We start from the raw sequence: 17,733 nt of genomic DNA on the forward strand, positions 1-17,733 counted from the left end.
TTTTTAAAAAAAGGGGAGATTCCATCTTCTAGCTACCCTAACAGAAATAGTGATTGAATCAGATTCCATAAACACAAGAACAGAAATAGCCATTGTGCCTGCTCTGCTTTTTAGGTCATGGCTAATCGTGTACCCTGAGTGGAGAATTCTAGAGGGTCATCATTCTCAAGGATTAAATTCCTTCTTGTCACAGGGAAGGAATTATGGTCCTAGTTCTCAAGTCACTGGCCAGAAAAGCATCCTATCTATATTCACCCAGTCAACCCTAGCTATTCATCTTCCCTCAGCTGAACCTCTTTCCTCTTTCTACCCAAGTCATTGATCCCTACATGGACCATGACGAATGGATTTTCCCCTGCCACTCCAAGTTTCTCTGCAACCTGGATGAGCTATCCTGAATAGGGGTACAAGGCAAGCAACACTGCCTTCAAGCCTCTCGATCCTGGTCAGTGAGAACCGTGTTTATACCCACAACTATACTACACCCAATTACAACTACATGCATCTTTTCTCCCCACTCTTGAATGGCTCCCTATACTACAATGCTATGGTTAGTTTGCTCATCCTTCCTAGAGACCCCACTCTCATCCACACTGGGAGCAAGAATTTGAAACCTGTATAAGTTCAATGGCCAAGGCTCCTTCAGCACTGCCTCCTGGATCCTTCTAGCTGGCTTGTTTCAAGTCAAATTCTCCTGATTCTGGCCACTTACCAAATTCATTGTAGCTAATCCAAGGGGTTTAAAATGCCTCCTGAAACACAGGTAACTCTCCCCTCCTTGACGTGTTGCAGCATTTGAAGCGTCAGGCTCCAGCTCATCAACTCCACACCTTTTTCCATGTGACGACTAATTCTATCCCAAATAATCATTTCTAGAAGCCTCCCTACCACCAAAGTTAAACTGGCTGGTCTATAATTCCTGGGATTATCTTGCCAAACCTTCTTGAGCAATGAACAAGACCATTACATTTGCAATTCTCCAGTCTATTCGCACCCTAAGCTCAGGGAATGATTGAAAGATTATGACCAGAGTGCCACCCCACCCAGCCAACCCCACCAATTTCAACACTCACTTCCTTCAAGAATAATTGGATACATTTCATTCGGTCTCCGGGCTTTGTCGACAACTTGTACAAGAATTCTTCCTTCTTAAAAATTTTGAATACTTCCAATGACAGAGTTTCCTCATTTGTCACCATGGCCTGAACAGCATCTACCATTTTGTGAAGACTTTTGCAAAGTATTCATTTAACACCTTCTCCATGACCCCTTCCTTTGCATGTAAATATCCCTTTTGATCTCGAACTGGCCCTACGCTTCCTAACCACTCATTATTTATGCTTATAAAAGAAGTCAGATGGGATGCAAATCTCAGAAGTGTACAAATAATAGAACATTGAACACAGAACTGCACAGCACACAACACTGTGCTGGTTTAAACTAATCCCTTCTACCTGGTCCATAGCCCATCATGCCTTGCATATTCACGTGCTTATCTAAAGCCCCTTTAACACCCCGATCGTACATGTCTCCACCACCACACTGGCAGCAGGTTCCAGTCACCCAGCAATCTCAGTGTAAAAAAAACTTCTCACATCTCCTGTGAACTTTCCCCCATCACCTTAAATGCATGCCACATAGTGTTAGACATTGTAACTGTGGGGAAAAGATTCTAACAGGCAATTATCTATGCTTCTCATATTTTTATAGACTTTTATCAAGTCTCCCCTCACCTTCCGCCACTCCAGAGAAAACAAACCTAGTTTTTCTAGTCTCTTCTTCTAGCTCATACCTGCTAATCCAGGCAGCATCCTGGTAAACCTGTTATGCACCACCTCCAAAGCTTCCACATCCTTCCTGTAATGTGGCAACCAGAACTAAACACAATACTCCAAGTGTGGTCTAACCAAAGTCTTAGAAAGCTGCAACAATGATATCCTGATTCTTGCACTTAATTCCCCAACCAATAATTGCAAGCCATGCCATAAGCCTTCTTCACCACCTTATCACTTGTGTTGCCACTTTTAGGGAGCTATACATCAGGAACCCAAGATCCCTGCGTACATCACTGCTGTTCAGGGTCCTGCTATTAACAGTATACTTTTCCTTAACATTTGATTTCTCACGTGCAGCACCACAACTCATCCAGATTAAATTCCTTCTGCCATTATTCCACCCATCCACTGACCTCACTGTATCCTTTGACAACCTTCAACACTATCTGCAACTCCACCAATTCTTGTGTCACTTGCAAACTTACCCATCTACATTTTCATCCAAGTCATTTCTATATCACAAAAAACAGAGGTCCCTGCATGGATCCCTGCGTATCAGAGAATGAATCATGAATCTCCAGCCAGAAAAACACCCTTCCACCACTACCCTCTGCCTTTTATGGGCAAGCCAATTCCGAATCCAAGTAGCTGAGTCACGATGGATCCCATGCATCTTATTCTTCTGGACGGATGAGCCTGCCATGAGGAATCTTGTTAAAAGCCCTATTAAAATTCACGTAGGCAACATCCAATGCTCTATCCTCATCAAAAAAAATCAAGTTAGTGAGACGTGATCTGCCCATAATTAGGCAATGCCTTTCCAACTGCGCATAAATCCTACCCCTAAGAACTCTGTCCAATAGCTTCCCAACCACCAAAGTGAGACCTACCGGTTTATAGTTTCCTGGATTACCCCTAATTCCCTTCTTGAACAGAGGAGCAATATTAGCTATTCACCAATCCTCCAGGACCTCTCCAGTGGCTAGTGAGGATACAAAGATCTTTGTCAAGGCCTGAACAACCTCATCTCTTGCCTCTCTCAACAAGCTGGTGTAGATACCATTGCGCCCTGAGGACTTACCCACCTTAATGCTCTTCAAGAGGCCCAACACCGCCTCTTTCTGGATCTGAAAATTCCTTAGCATATTACCATACTCTACGCTAATCTCATTATCCTTCACGAGCTTATCCTGGGCGAATACCAACACAAAGTACTCATTTAGGATCTCACCCAGATCTTCTACCTGGAAGCACAAGTTCCCTCCTCTATCTTTGACTGGACCAACCCCCGCTCTAATTATCCTTGTTTTTAACGTACAGAATGCCTTGGGATTCTCTTTAACCCTACTTGCCAATGGTAATTTCATGATCCCTCCTTGCTCTCCTAACCCCTTGTCTGAGTTTTTGCCTGCTTTCCTTATGTTTCTCATGGGCCCTGTGTGATTTTTAGCTTCCTAAAAACTTTACATCTGCTTTGTCCCCGCTTTTGACTAAATTCACAACCCCCTCGTTATCCGGGGTCTCTTACTTTTCCATCCTCGTCCTTCCTCCTGAACGCTGATCAGCATGTCTTTAAATAATTCCCACAGATGTGGACTTGCCTCATAACAGCTGTTCCCAATCAACTCTCCTTAGCTCCTGCCCAATTCTGACAAAAAATTTGTTCTCCCCCGATTTAGCACCTGGCCACAAGGTCCCAACCTATCCTTATTCCTAGTGATCATAAAACTTAAGGACTTAAAACTTTAAAGACTCCATCCCATTCTCTCAGTTCCTCTATCTCCATCACAAATGTTCAGATGAGGCCAATTTCAACAAGGGGAGCCTCCGAAATGTCCACGTTCTTCCTCAACCGAGGATTCCCCAGCTCCGTTGTCAACAGGGCCCTCAACCAGCTCCTGCACTTCAGCCCTTACCCCCTCTCTTCCCTCCCACAGAGATAGGGTTCCCCTTACCCTTACCTACAATCCCACCAGCATCCACATCCAGAAGATCATCAGACGCCATTTCTGCCACCTCCAGCAAGATGCCACCACCAGACATATTCCTCTCCCCTCCCTTGTCCACCATCCGCAGTGACTATTCCCTCTGGGACACCCTGATCCGCACTTCCATCACCCCCAACACCTCCCCACAGTCCTTCGGCACCTTCCCCTGTAACTGAAGGTGCAACACCTGCCTCCCCAGAATCCAAGGGCTCAAACATACCCTCCAGGTGAAGCAACACTTCACCTGCACTTCCAAGAATCTAGTCTAGTACATTCACTGCTCACAATGTGGTCTCCTCTACATTGGGGAAACGAAGTGTAGACTGGGCAACAGCTTCACAGAACGTCCAAGTTCTGCTCACAAAAAAGTCCTTGAACTACCTTCAATGCAACACCTTGGTCCCTGGCCAACATCTGTGTCTCTGGCTTGCTGCAGTGTTCCAGTTAAGCACAATGCAAGCTGGAGGAACAACACTACACTTTCCGCTAGGGGACCCTACAGCCGTCCAGACTCAATATTAAGTTCAATAATTTTAGGGCCTACACTCTCCCATACCCCAGCCCTCCACCCCACACACCAAGCCTTGTTACCACATAGCCTGCCACTACACACCCACTGTTGTTAGTCACTAACGGACTCCATTAACAACTACTCACCCTCCCAGCCTGATTGTTCGCAACTCCTTTGTTTGTCCAACTGTCTCCTCTCTCTCTCTTTGGGGTCTATCCTATGGTTTACTCCCTACCCCACCCACCTCCCTATTTCCTGCATGGAAACTGACATTTTCCCTGCCACCATCAGTTCTGAGGAAGGGTCACCAGAACCAAAACGTTAACACTGTTTTCTCCTTCACAGATGCTGCCAGACCTGCTGAGCTTTTCCAGCAACTTTGTTTTTGTTCTTAAAACTTAAGAAGTTGTGATCACTATTTCCCAAATGCCTTCCACTGAAAGGGAAGGCTCATTGGCCAACACAACATCTAGTATAGCCCCTCTTCTAGTTGGACAATCCACATACTGTTTCAAGAAATCTTCTTGGATGCAACTATATTTTGCCCCATCCAAGCTTCTCGCTCTAAGGCAGTCCCAGCCAATTTTGGGAAAGTCATCCACTGCAACAATCCTGTGGTTACTGCATCTTTCCAATAATCTGCCTACATATTTGTTCCTCAACATCTCAGTGGCTTTTTCTTTGGGGTGGAGTGGTATTGTATAATCCTATCAGATTAATTACACCCATCTTATTTCTGAGCTCTATCCATTTTGCCTCAGTGGATGAGCCCTCCAGCATGTCCTCGAGTGCAAATGTGAAATTCTCCCCGATTAGTAATGCAGCTCTTCCACCTCTTTTACGTCCCTCACTATCTCATCTAAAACAACAAAGCCCTGGAACGTTAAGCAGCCAGTCCTGCTCTCATTTAAGTCTCTAACAGTCCCATGTACTGATTCAGTCCCAAAGCTTATCCACCTTACCCATAATACTCCTTGCAAAATAAACATACGTCAGTCCATCAGCCCCATCCCATCCATTTACCTATATTTGCCTGTCCTTCCTTTCAGACCTACTGGCCCAAACATCTAGGTTCCATTTAACTCCTCCCCTTGCTAACCTGCTGCTCTGGTTCCCAGCACCCTGCCATTCTAGTTTAAAACCTCCCAAGTAGCACTAGCAAACCTCCCCGCAAGGGAATTGGTTTCCCTCCAGTTTAGGTACAACCTGTACCTGTTGTAGAGGTCATCCTTGTCCCAGGAGAGGTCTCGATGATCCAAGAACCTGCAACCCTGCCCTCCACACCACTTCCTTAGCTAAACATTCATCTGTTCTATCTTTCTATTTCTTGCCTCACAAGAACCTGGCACCGGTAGTAATCCAGAATTTACCACCCTCGAGGTCCTGCTTTTCGGCTCCTTTTACTCACTCACAGGATCTCAACCCTCTTTCTACTTATGTCATTGGTACTAATATGGCAACCACCTCTGGCTGCTCACCCACCCCCTAATGAATTTCATGCAACCGCTCAGGGGTGTCATCGACCCTGGCACCAGGGAGGCAACACAGCATTCTGGAGTCTCAAATACAACCACAGAAATGCCTGTCTGTGCCCCTACCTAGCGAGTCTCCTACCACTTGGACTTTGCCCATCCTTGCTCTACAGTAGAGCCAGTTGTGGTGCTACAGGCCTGGCTGCTGCTGTTATACCTCCCCCAACTCCAGGAGGCTATCCCCCAACAGCATTTCGTACACCTGTTAGAGAAGGAAATAACCACAGGAGACTCCTGCACTGCCTGCCTTGCCTGGTGGTCATCTGAGTGAACCTACAGTGTGCCCAGCTCCCCGTAGGTAGTATCTATCACACTCTCTACCCTGTTGTGTCCAACTGCCACGCCAACCAAACTACATGGTCTGTGAAGAGCTGCAGCCTGTCACATTTCCTGCAGACATAGTTGTCAAGGACACCAGACTGCTCCTTGATTTCCCACATCTGGCAGGAGGAGCACACCACTGCCCTGACTGCTATCGCTGCTCCTTTACACTCGAAGACAAAAGATTCTTCCCTTGCTTGCCTTTCCCACCAAAACTCAGTAATATTCCAAGCCCACACTTATACCAACCAGCAATACTTGCACCTTACCACAGCCCCTCTCAAAATGTTTTGCTGGTAATTCCTAAATAACTGGTTACTTAAATTACAATGCAATCTTTACAAATTGACCCAAGTACCTTCTTGGCTACAACAGCCTCTCAATATCTGTTCTTAGTTACAAAGGATGGGTATTCTAGAGGATTTCAACTTCATCAATATCAACTGAGATAGTAAAAGTGTGAAAGGCTTAGAGCAACCAAGAATTCTTAAAATATGTCCAGCAGAGCTTTTAAGCCAGAACTTAAAATCCTACAACTCAGGGGGCAGTGCTGGGCCTAATTTTAGGGAACAAAGCCAGGCGAGTGGCTGATCTGGCTACAGGACACCATGTCAGTGATAATGAGCATAATTCCATAAGAATTAAAAGGTAATTATGGATAAGGTCAAAGAGACTGGAAATGACAGCTCTGAATTTTTTTGAGGGGTGGCAGTTTTAATAATAAGGCAGGATCTGACTCATGTGCACTGGGAGCAGCAATTTACGAGAAAATCCACTGGGCAGTGGGATACAAAAAGGTAATACTGTAGTAACAGTGCATGGCCAGCATGTTCCCAGAAAAGGTGAAGGGTGGGATTAACAAGTGCAGAAAACGCTGAAAGTCAAGGGATGTACGAGACTTTTTAAAAAAAGAGAAGGGAATCTGATCGTAGATACCAAAAGGCTCAAACAACAGACGCCCAAGGAAGAATATAGAAAGTGCAGGAATTTGCATACAAAATAAATTGGAGAACAAACAAAGGACCTTAAAAAACACTGGTGGCTAATGTTAAGCAAAATCCAAAGGAGCCTCAAAAGTGTATTACAACAACAGAACAATCACCAAAGTGGCAAGTACTTTACATCTGGATTCACAATAGAGAAGGACAATGTTTAGAAATCAGAGAGGGCCCTTCTAAATACTTCAACAAATTTGGATCGAGGGGTAGGGGGTATTAACATTTTTAGCAGCCTTGAAAGATGGCTAAATCCTCACGCCCATGTGAGATGTATCTAAGGCTGCTGTGGGAAGCCAAGCAAAGAGACTGCAGGGGCTAAAACATGAATTTTCAAATTCTCTCTGGCCACAGGAGAGGATGCCATAGAGGACAGGTAATGTGGTACTATTGTTCAAGACAGGTGACAGATTCACTGACCTGTAGTTTGCCTAATATCTGTGGTAGAGAAATTATTGAAAACAGTTCCAAGGGACAGAATCTCTCTCCCCTTGGGAGATGCAAGGTTTAATAAAGGACAATCAGAATGACTTTGCAAGAGGGAGATCAGGTTAACAAATCTGATTTAATTTTTCCAGGTAGTGTCTAGGTGTGTAGATCAGGATAGTGCAGTTGATGTAGTCTACATGGATTTCAGTAAGACTTCTGACAACAAATCTGCTAAGTGAGACCATAAGACGACAAGAGGCTAGGGTATCCACAACAATCTGGATCTGAAACTGGCTTAGAAATAGGAAGCAGTTGGTGATGGTCAAAGAATGTTTTGATATTAAAAGCCCATGTCCAGTGGCATACCACACAGCTCAGCGCTAGGTCCTTTGGTTTGATGTGCACATTAATGATCGATATATAAACAGAGGAAGTATGATCAGTAAGTTCACAGTTAAGACAAAAATTGATAGTAGGTAAATAACAAGGAAGAAATCCTTAGATGGTCTAATTAGATATCCATCTCTGACAGTATTAGTAAGAGTGGCCATTGCATAGTCCTTATGAAGATGATGTCTCTCCTTCACACTGTAGGGAATCACAAGATTCAATGTGGAAGTAGGCCATTTGGTCTATTGAGTCCACAATGAACCTCTGAATAGTATTCCACCCAGACCCACGCCCCTACCCTATCTCATCTCTGTAACCTTGTATTTGCCAAGACAAACCACCTAACTTGCACTTCCATGGACTGTGGGAGGAAACCGGAGTACCCGGAGGAAACTCATGCAGACACAAGGAGAGAATGTACAAACTTCACACAGACAGCTGCCCAAAGATGGAATTGAATCGGGGTCCCTTGCTTTGAGGCAGCAGTGCTAACCACTGAGCCACCACGCTGCCCTAAGAATACCCTCCTTCATGCACCTTCTGTGCCCAGGTGCATCCTGAGCAGAGAGAAAAAAAAAGGACAAACCCAAACTAGCCAACTGACTGCTCTCGATCATCAGTAAAGTGATAGGCAGTCTTATTAACAGTGCAAACAAGCACCACAAGGCTCCTTAGCAACAACCTAATCACTAACACCCCCTTAACTCAAACATGACCAAGTATGGCATCAAGGAGCCCTAACAAAACTGGAATCAATGGGTATCAGTGAAAGAGAGTCCACTGGTTAGAGTCATAGGAAGATGGTTGCAGTTCTTGGAGGTCAGTCATCTCAGCTCTAGGACAGGCCTAGAGGAGTTCCTCAGGGTAGCAAAACTGGAATCAATGGGTTTCAGGGGCAAATGTTCCAGTGGTTGGAATCATACCTGGCACATAGGAAGACGGTCATGGTTGTGGGAGGTCAATCATCTCAGGTCCAGGACATCTCCGCAGGAGTTCCTCAGGGTAGTGTCCTCGGCCCAACCATCAATGACCTTCCCTCCATCATAAAGGTCGGAGGTGGGAATGTTCATTACGATTGCACAATGTTCAGCACTATTCGCAGTCTTCAAATATTGAAGCAGTCCACTTTCAAATGCAGCAACCCTGGAGTATATCTAGGCTTCAGCTTACAAGTGGCAAGTAACCTATGTGCCACACAAATACTAATCGATAGGAGATAATCTATTGCTGCTCCTTGACATTCAACAGGTGTTACCATCCCTGAATCCTCCTCTATCAACATCCTGGGACTTACCAGTAACCAGAAACTCAGTTGGACTCACCACGTAAGTACAGTGCTTGCAGGTTACAGCCTTGAAATACTGCGGTGAGTAACTCATCTCTCAACACCTCAAAGCCTGTCCCACCATCTACACGGCACAAATCAGGAGTGCAATGGAATACATCCCAGTTGCCTGGATGAGTGCAGCTCCAACACCACAAGAAGCTTGACACCATCCAGGGCAAAGCAGTGCACTTGACTGGCACCACAATCACAAATGTCCACTCCCTCCACCACTGACACTCCATTGCAGCAGTGTATACAATCTATAAGATGCACTGCAGAAAGCTGCAAAAGATATTTGGACATCACCTTACAAACCAACAATTACATCCATCGAGAAAGACAGGGACAGCACCACTGGGTCAAAATCCTGGAATTTCCTCCCTAGGCAACACTGATCACAGTGGTTCAAGAAGGCTGCTCACCACCACCTTTTAGTTGGGAACTAGGGACTGGAAACAAATGCTCGCCAGTCAGCAAAGCCCATATCCCATCAGAGAATTTTTAATTTTATTTTAAAACAATAATAAATTAAATTTTAATCCTGCAAAATATAAGGGGTTGTATTTTGGGAAAATAAGGCAAGGGAGTAAAAGTTAACATAGTTACAATCGTCTTAGCAGACCATAAGACACTCTCATTCGAGACAACTGGTGGTGGCTTAATCTCAGGCAAGGGGAAGAGGTGGAAAATGGAAGTCCTTCACGACAACCTCAAACAATGCAGGAGCTGAACCCACACTACCGGCATCACTCTGCATCACAAACCTGCAGTCTAGCCACACTGAATCGGTAGGGCTATAAGTTCAGAAGAGGAGGAGGACCTGGGCGTGCATATCCACTGATCATTAGCTACCTGCCATGCTGCATTCAACGTGGTTAGTAGGCAGATGGAATACTTCCTTTTAATGAGTCAAACTGCTGAATTCAAGAGCAAGGAGATTATGATGGAACAGTTTATAATGCTAGTTCAGCCACACCTGCAGTACTGTGCACAGTTCTGCTCATAACACTATGGGAGGGATGTGATTCCCTTTGACAGAGTGCAAAAGAAATTCACAAGGATGTTGTCTGGGTTGGAGCAATCTAGTTATGAAAGGAGACTAGATAGGTTGGATTTATTTTCTTTAGAGCTGAGAAAGCCAAGCAGGGATCTGACTGAAGTGTGCTAAGTTTTGAGAGTCACAGACATGGTAAATAGGGAGAAACCTCGCCCAAGCAGAGGGGTCAATAACCAGAAGGCAGTTTTAAGGTAAGAAGGTATCTGGAATTCTGTCTGACAATATGGTGGAAGCTGGAATCCTCTAAGCATTAAAGAACTATTCAGATGAGTGCTTGAAATGCCACAGCATACAAGGCTGAGGGTCAGGATCTGCAGAATGGGATTAGAATACGTGGATGTTTGCTGACCGGTGCAGACATGATGGGGTACACAACTTCTTCTCATGTTGCGAAAGCTCAAACTCAATTACTCCACCTTTCACACAACTGGAAACTCTCACAACTATGATTAACTGAATTAATAATATTCCACATGGCCATTCTACACCATAAAACCACCCCATGATACCACTGAAGTCCTAATATATTTCTTCTAACAATGCAATGTCATCAAAAAAAAGTTATTTACAAATCAAAAAAGTGTTTGATGATGTGAGCATCATAAAATATCCTGTAGCACACCAACTGATCTTAGGAGTTCTTCTGGAAATACTTTTATAGGTGACCTGAGTAGTCTCTGTTAAAATGCAAAGTTCCTCAGCTAAACAATGTTCTGACATATTTGTAAAATTACCAATAAAGAAATTTGTAAATCTTGCTGTTTTATAATTTCACACAATTTTGCAAACTCACCCACAACGCAGACTGACAGCTGTTTCAACAGCCTCTATTAGCACAGAAATAGAAGGCTTAAAAAAGTCAAGGCTGCAACCCAATCTGAAGGTTCAGCTACTCAAACCATGGAATATAGTCTATAGCTCTGACAACCGCTTACAGTAAAGCCTGTAGCTCACTCCCTGGTGTCCATTACTATATCTATACAATATCAAAATCCCTTAATTAGACTCCGGCCTGTATCATTCTCTTGAGTATCCAATATTCTCAATATTTACTTCTCAAATAACATTACCAAGACAAATTACCTGATCATTGTCTCATTGCTGTTTGTAATATTGTGTGCGCAAATTGGCTGCTACATTTCTAGATTAGAACAAAAGACAACAGCATTTATTTTAGGGATAGTAGGAACTGCCAATGCTGGAGAATCTGAGATAACACGGTGTGAAGCTGGATGAACACAGCAGGCCAAGCAGCAGAGGAGCAGGAAAGTTTGACGTTTCAGGTTGAGACCCTTCTTCAGAAAGCATTTATTTTATACAAAGTTGGAGTTGTACAATGTCTACAGCATAATTTAAAAAAAACTCCCAAGGACCTTCACAGGATCCACAGAAAGCAAATTTACAACAAGCCACAAACAGAGATACTGCACATGATCGAAAACTTGGGGAAAAAAAGAGGTAGGGGAAGGGTTGAAAGGTTCAAGGAAGAAATTCCACAGTTTAGGGTCCAAACTGCTAATGGCATAGCCACCAATGATGAATCAGTTAATAATAATGCGCAAATCATCAGGATAGAAGATGTGCTCATATTTCAAAAAGTTCTATAACTGAAAATGATTATAAAGACAAAAGGGGTTGGGTGAAGCGACATCTCGAAAGCAATAATTAAATTCAAGGAGTTGCTTTCAAGGGTGGCAGTGTAGGTCAACAAGTTGGGAGTCTGGTGCAAGTACAAGTACAACTCCCAAAGTCTCAGAGGACCATAGGGTGAGGGGGGAGGGGAGAGAAAGAAAGAGAACTGGTGGTGGTTAATCTGAGGGTTATCATGCCTCAAGTGCAGGGTTTTTAAAGTTTTGGCAAAGACCTGTAGCTCAGGTCGTGGGTGAGGTTGTTGACACACTCTCCGAGCTGGCTTGTTCTTGTTCAGATGTTTCGTCACCATGCTAGATAACATCAGCAGCAAAACAGCACAACAAACTCCCCTTAATATTGGTACTCTCAGACAATGAAGGTCATCAGTTTAACTGGAACAATAGTAGCCCAAGCCAAACACAGACACGCACGGAAATTCCTCGAGGCATCGTTCTCCACACATAATGCAATCACCAAAATATAGAATTGGACCCCATGTACAAACCCATAATGGACCAAACGGTATAAATTCCAAGCATAGTAGAATAACATTGATTCATTAGAGGCTCTACTGATGATGTCACCGAGCACGAGTACAAAACATCTGAAAAGAACAAGCCAGCTCAGCAAGCAAGACAGCAACCTCAGGGCTAAGACAACAAAGTGTGCAGCTGGATGAACACAGCAGGCCAAGCAGCATCTTAGGAGCACAAAAGCTGACATTTCGGGTCTGGACCCTTCATCAGAAAATGGGAAGAGGGTTCTGAAAATAAACAGGGAGAGAGGCGGAGGTGGATCAAAGGTGGATAGAGGAAGCAGGAATTGAACCCGCGCTGCTGACATCACTCTGCATCGCAAACCAGATACCCAGCCAACTGAGCTAATTTACAACAACCCTCTCCTCCACTAAGGTCACCATGAAGGACTTACCTTCAACTTCATCCCTCACGTTAAGCTCACTATTAGTCATTTCTTTTTGATGAAACAGCAGCCCCAATGTTCTCTAAGACAACAGTGACTTTACCTCTAACTGATGTAAGCAAGGACACAGGTAGTAGTAATGCGGACAATCTCACTTTCAAAAAGGTACGAACTGAAATACTTGTCAACAGTGAATTAGAATTTCATCTCTGGCAGAACATGAGCAAATGCTAGATATAAATAAGCATATTAGTGATGGCATGGATGTGACTGGATACACATCCAAGGCTCAAATGTGTGACAATAAGTTTGCCAGCACTCGTTGAACATTCGATGAATGGAGTCAGTAGCTCGTAAATCAAAGCAAAACGACAGATGCTGGAAATCTGAAACAAACTAGGGAACAAAGTGTGCAATGGGACTGAAGTTAATTTCATCTTCTCAATATTTAATTATGTTTCTGATAATCAAGGTCATTGACTAAGCCACATGATAATTTAAAGATATGGAGGGATGAGGAGAGATGGCAATTCAGTAATGTTGGCTATCAGCCTAACAGGGGAAAATAACACTGTTTTTAAAGATAATGTTACTAAGGAAGCCAAGGGACATTAAGGGTAACAGTGAAGTCAAGAAGCTATTGCAGGTTATTATCTAGCTATGGGAGGTGGATAAGAACATATTCTGACCAAATGCAGTTTCAATCCAGGAAGGTGATCTGCCAAAAGATGCAAACAGATCAAAGATCACAAGTAACAATTGGTTATTTTGCCACCAGTGCTCTTGATGAGGCATTGCGGTAATGTGGCAGAGGTAAAAGCCCAAAAGATGGGTTTCAAACATGGGAGGATGAGGCAAGATGGTCATGCATTTGGATTTTGAAGCAAAAACGTGTTTGGAGATGGGACCATGAATTGCAACCATGGAGAGGTAAACGGGATGACATTTTGCAAAAAGTGACTACGCTAACAGGTTTGAAGGACAGACTGATATACTTTATTGGCTAAGAAGCACTTAGGTCACAAACTGAAGCTGCAAATTGTGCTATCATTGAAACTCCTCAGATTCTTATGTACAAGCCAATCAGTAAATAAGCTAAACCTGAATTTTTTTAAAAATCCATCTCAGGAAGAGAAACAAATTGACTACATAACTTCTAAAGTGAACAGTGGGCTACATATCACACAAGATATATACCGAATGGATGCTTAGTTTCCAAAGACAGACATGTCTGGTCTTTACATCCGTTACACTGCACAGGGATTAGATCGCTCCTCTAGGATACCCTGAATGCAAAACTTAATTGCACAAGCAGCTGGAAGTCAGTTTGAGTTGAATGAAGATGCACTACCTCATTTACACTGTACAGTGAAACAGAGAAATAGATATATTCTAGATTCATTTACGCAAACTCAGTCTAATTTTATAAAAGTTGATTACTATGTACACAGGAGCAGGAAAACCCTTTCCAAGGTATGGATACAATTAAATCATTCAAGTATCACTCCCACATATTACCCTGAATTACAGTAACAATAACATTGCTATGGAGGGAACACGTTACCTATGCTTCTGCAGTCTGAAGGTGTGATGGACAAGGATAACTTTATCCTAAAAACATATCTCTCTGCACTTGCGAGCTCAAAAATCAAGATATTCGGAGACAGAATTGCCAGGTATATAATAAGAAGAATCCAAACTGCAGTGAAAATATACAATTTTTAAAAAATGCCCAGAAATTGCTCATTACACAAACCTTCTCCACTCCATTCAAATGGCAGTATAACTGCAGAAGTTGGTCAAAGCTGAAGATTTTTATTTGAAGTACTTTCACAATATGTGTAATCACTAATTTTGCCTGGACAAAACATGCACAGGATCAATAGTCAAAAGGGAATACACAAATAGAATGAGGCAACATTATAAGTTAAAACACCTCCAATTTTCCTGGCAGTATTTGCTGGGGCTGAGTTTCACAGGTGGCAAACTCCAACTCCTACTGAGATATGAATCCAGAGACACAAGTACCTTACTAAGCAGTCACCTGACCTCTCAAATCCACATATAATGTCAAGTCTACATCAAAGCAGACCCAATCCTGTTCATGGATGCAAACATCCAGGAGTTACGGTGCTGAGCAACCGAGGAAACCCCTTCCTCGGGTTCAAGAAACAGATTACAGTAGGACCCCAAATTTTGGTCTAGGTCTGATTAGCTAAAGTACAGGCCTGGGAATAAACCACAGAAGGCTGTCACCTGTGCTTGACTGAATAATGGTTCATGGTCTACTTATTAGCTAAGTCACTGGGAAGGTTTGAAAAAAACTGAACATAAGAGAATGAGTAGCCATTACCTTTCACCATTCATCCATTTGCAATCAATGCATAATTATCCTTGAATAATACAACATACAATAATCCCATCATTCCTGCACCAGCTCTCGCCATGAGCAATCTCCTTAGTGTCATTCTCCCATGAAAGCTGCATATGTTTCTTTTTTTAAAATAGCAATCCAATTTTGAATATGAAAAACAGAGTTAACATTTCAGGTCCGGTGACTTGAAACTGTTCACCGGACCCAAAATATTAACTCTGATTTCTCTTAGATGCTGCCAGGCTTGCTGAGCTTTTTCAGCAACTTCTGTTTTTGTTCCCGATTTACAGCATCCACCGTTCTTTTGGTTTTTATTTGCTGAGTCTGGACTCATACATACACTAAATTAGACAACAATGGCAAATTTCCTTCCGTAAAAAAGGAATGATCCAGATTTTTTATGACACTCTATAGTTTCATAAAACCTATGACTGAGACTAATTGTGAATTCTACATGTTTAAAATTGAATTTAAATTGGGATTTGATTGCAAGATCTGAATCCGTGCAACAGAAACACTGACCTGGGTTTCTGTAAATTATTAGACCATTGACTTTACCACTATACACCTCCTCCCATAGGCACCTGTAAGCATCTATATAAACAAATTGTTTGAGTAACAGATTGACTCAAACAGTGTTAACAAAAAATAAAACATATGTGCCTGTTCAGTCTAGCTACAAATTCAAACATTTCAAAAACATCAGTTTCAATCTAACTTCTGTAATGCCCCACTCATTCTCACTCCTCCAGGCTTCAATGTTTTCACTTTACAGATCCAAAGGACTTGCTGAGTGCCTCCACTGACTCTGACATGGTTCACATTTCTGGTATTCATTTCCTCCCCATCACATTGAAACCAATAAAAATAATCCAGAAGTTTTAAAAGGTTATACTAACATCTCTTTGCCCCATATGGTCACATTTTGAACTTTTAGCATGCTAAACTGATTTACTCACCTGCAACACTTGCTCTCTTTACCACTTATTTCTACGTGAAATTAAAATGTTACTCACTATTTGTACAAAGTCACACCACTATAGAAATGAAACAATCGACATGCTGTCAGTACAGATTAACAGTTAGTTTCCAAACAGAAAGTGCCCGTTAAGGGCAACTTGATACGTTCACAGCCGGTCCCTCCCAAAAAAGCTGAGCACAATACTTCATCAAAAGCCAAATAACTTAATACGTTTATTTTCAATACGACGGGTTGTACAATCGGTGAAGATTTACACGAGTTAATGTGCCCCAACGGTTTTGCTCAGCAATGATTTAAGCAGAAGTTATGCTTGGTTTTTTTAAAAAAATGTTGGGCTGCAGGAGCGTGCAATTATTTCTTGGAAAGTATTTCACAGACAAAATGACATCTAAGTACCAGGCCCCAGACTTAACTACTCCCGCACACTTCACACTGACAACCACTCTGCGCTGCTGTGTCATGGTTGTTTTGGGTTCGATCCCAGTGCAGGTTTAATGTTACTCTTTCTAATTTTGATGTATCATCCCTACCTCTTCCATTCGCTGCCCACCACCGTGACAAGGGTTTTACCAACAAAAACGGGTTGATTAAGTCGACCAAAGGTAAAAAGTTTAAACCCCGAGGGTTGCTTGGCAGGTGTAGGCTTCGACAGGCAACGAGTAAAGCGGTTATCTTGCTGGTAAAGGTGGGACAATCGGGTAAACAATCCCATTCCGGAGGTGTCGAGGGCGGAGTGGGATGATCCCGCGAAACCATTAACCCCAGCTGGGGGTTGGGGGAAGGGCCGGACCAATACTGACTAAGGGCGGCCTAGTGCAGCAAAGATCGCCGGAGTTTCCGAGGGCCGCAGCCCAACCTGTGCCAAGCGGAGACGATGGAAAAGGAGAGGCCTGGTGCGAGCAGGCTAGCCTTGCACTCGTGCATCAGCGGCAAGGGTGTCAGCTTCTCCTCCAGAGCTAGGCCCCAGGGCGCCGCTCTTCAGTCCGCTCCCGCGGCCTGTTTCCAAATCCGCCACGGTCTCCTGTCGCCTTTATCCGATCTCTCTCACAGCCCCCTCCAACTAACGGTCCGGGCTGGAAGCACTGGCGTTGTGCAAGGCAGGCACACTTACCGTCTGCTCGGAGTCGATATCTATGCGGAAGGTTTGCTGTTGGAGGGTCTTCAGCGTGATCTGCATCGTCTCCCGCTCTCGGTCTGTCTAAGCCCTTCCAGCCACTCAGTCACTCGGAATGTCAGCGTGCGCGCCCCTGGAGCGTGCTCGCGCCCAGAATCCGCGTCATCACGCTAAGGGCGCCGAGTCGGGATGACGCGACGTCGATGCGTCATCGACGATCAGCCGACTGAAAAGCTGCGACCGCTGTGTCCAGAGTGCGCATGCGTGACTCTGGTACCGCCCCTTCGGACACGTGGTCGCCACCATGTTGGTGATGGGAAAGATGGTTGGGCTGGGTAGGTCCGCCGAGTTGAAGTTGACATGGCTCACTGCTGTCATCGCAGGC

The 17,733-nt window shown here is 43.8% G+C and overlaps 1 protein-coding gene across 2 annotated transcripts in view; it reads right to left on the reverse strand.

Annotated features, from left to right (window-relative positions):
• The window catches only part of LOC125465879 (UV excision repair protein RAD23 homolog B-like), a 56,295-nt gene extending 38,794 nt beyond the window's left edge, over positions 1-17,501 (reverse strand). Inside the window, exon 1 of one of the 2 annotated variants that reach the window (XM_048559824.2) lies at positions 17,346-17,501. In XM_048559824.2, coding sequence (XP_048415781.1) covers positions 17,346-17,411 — 66 coding nt within the window. In that variant the 5' untranslated portion in view covers positions 17,412-17,501. The remainder of the gene's footprint in view (positions 1-17,345) is intronic. The other variant, XM_048559823.2, reaches the window with a different exon arrangement.
• Positions 17,502-17,733: the final 232 nt, after the last annotated feature.

Source organism: Stegostoma tigrinum, chromosome 30 (genome assembly GCF_030684315.1).
Source record: "Stegostoma tigrinum isolate sSteTig4 chromosome 30, sSteTig4.hap1, whole genome shotgun sequence".
Taxonomy (NCBI): Eukaryota; Metazoa; Chordata; class Chondrichthyes; order Orectolobiformes; family Stegostomatidae; genus Stegostoma; species Stegostoma tigrinum.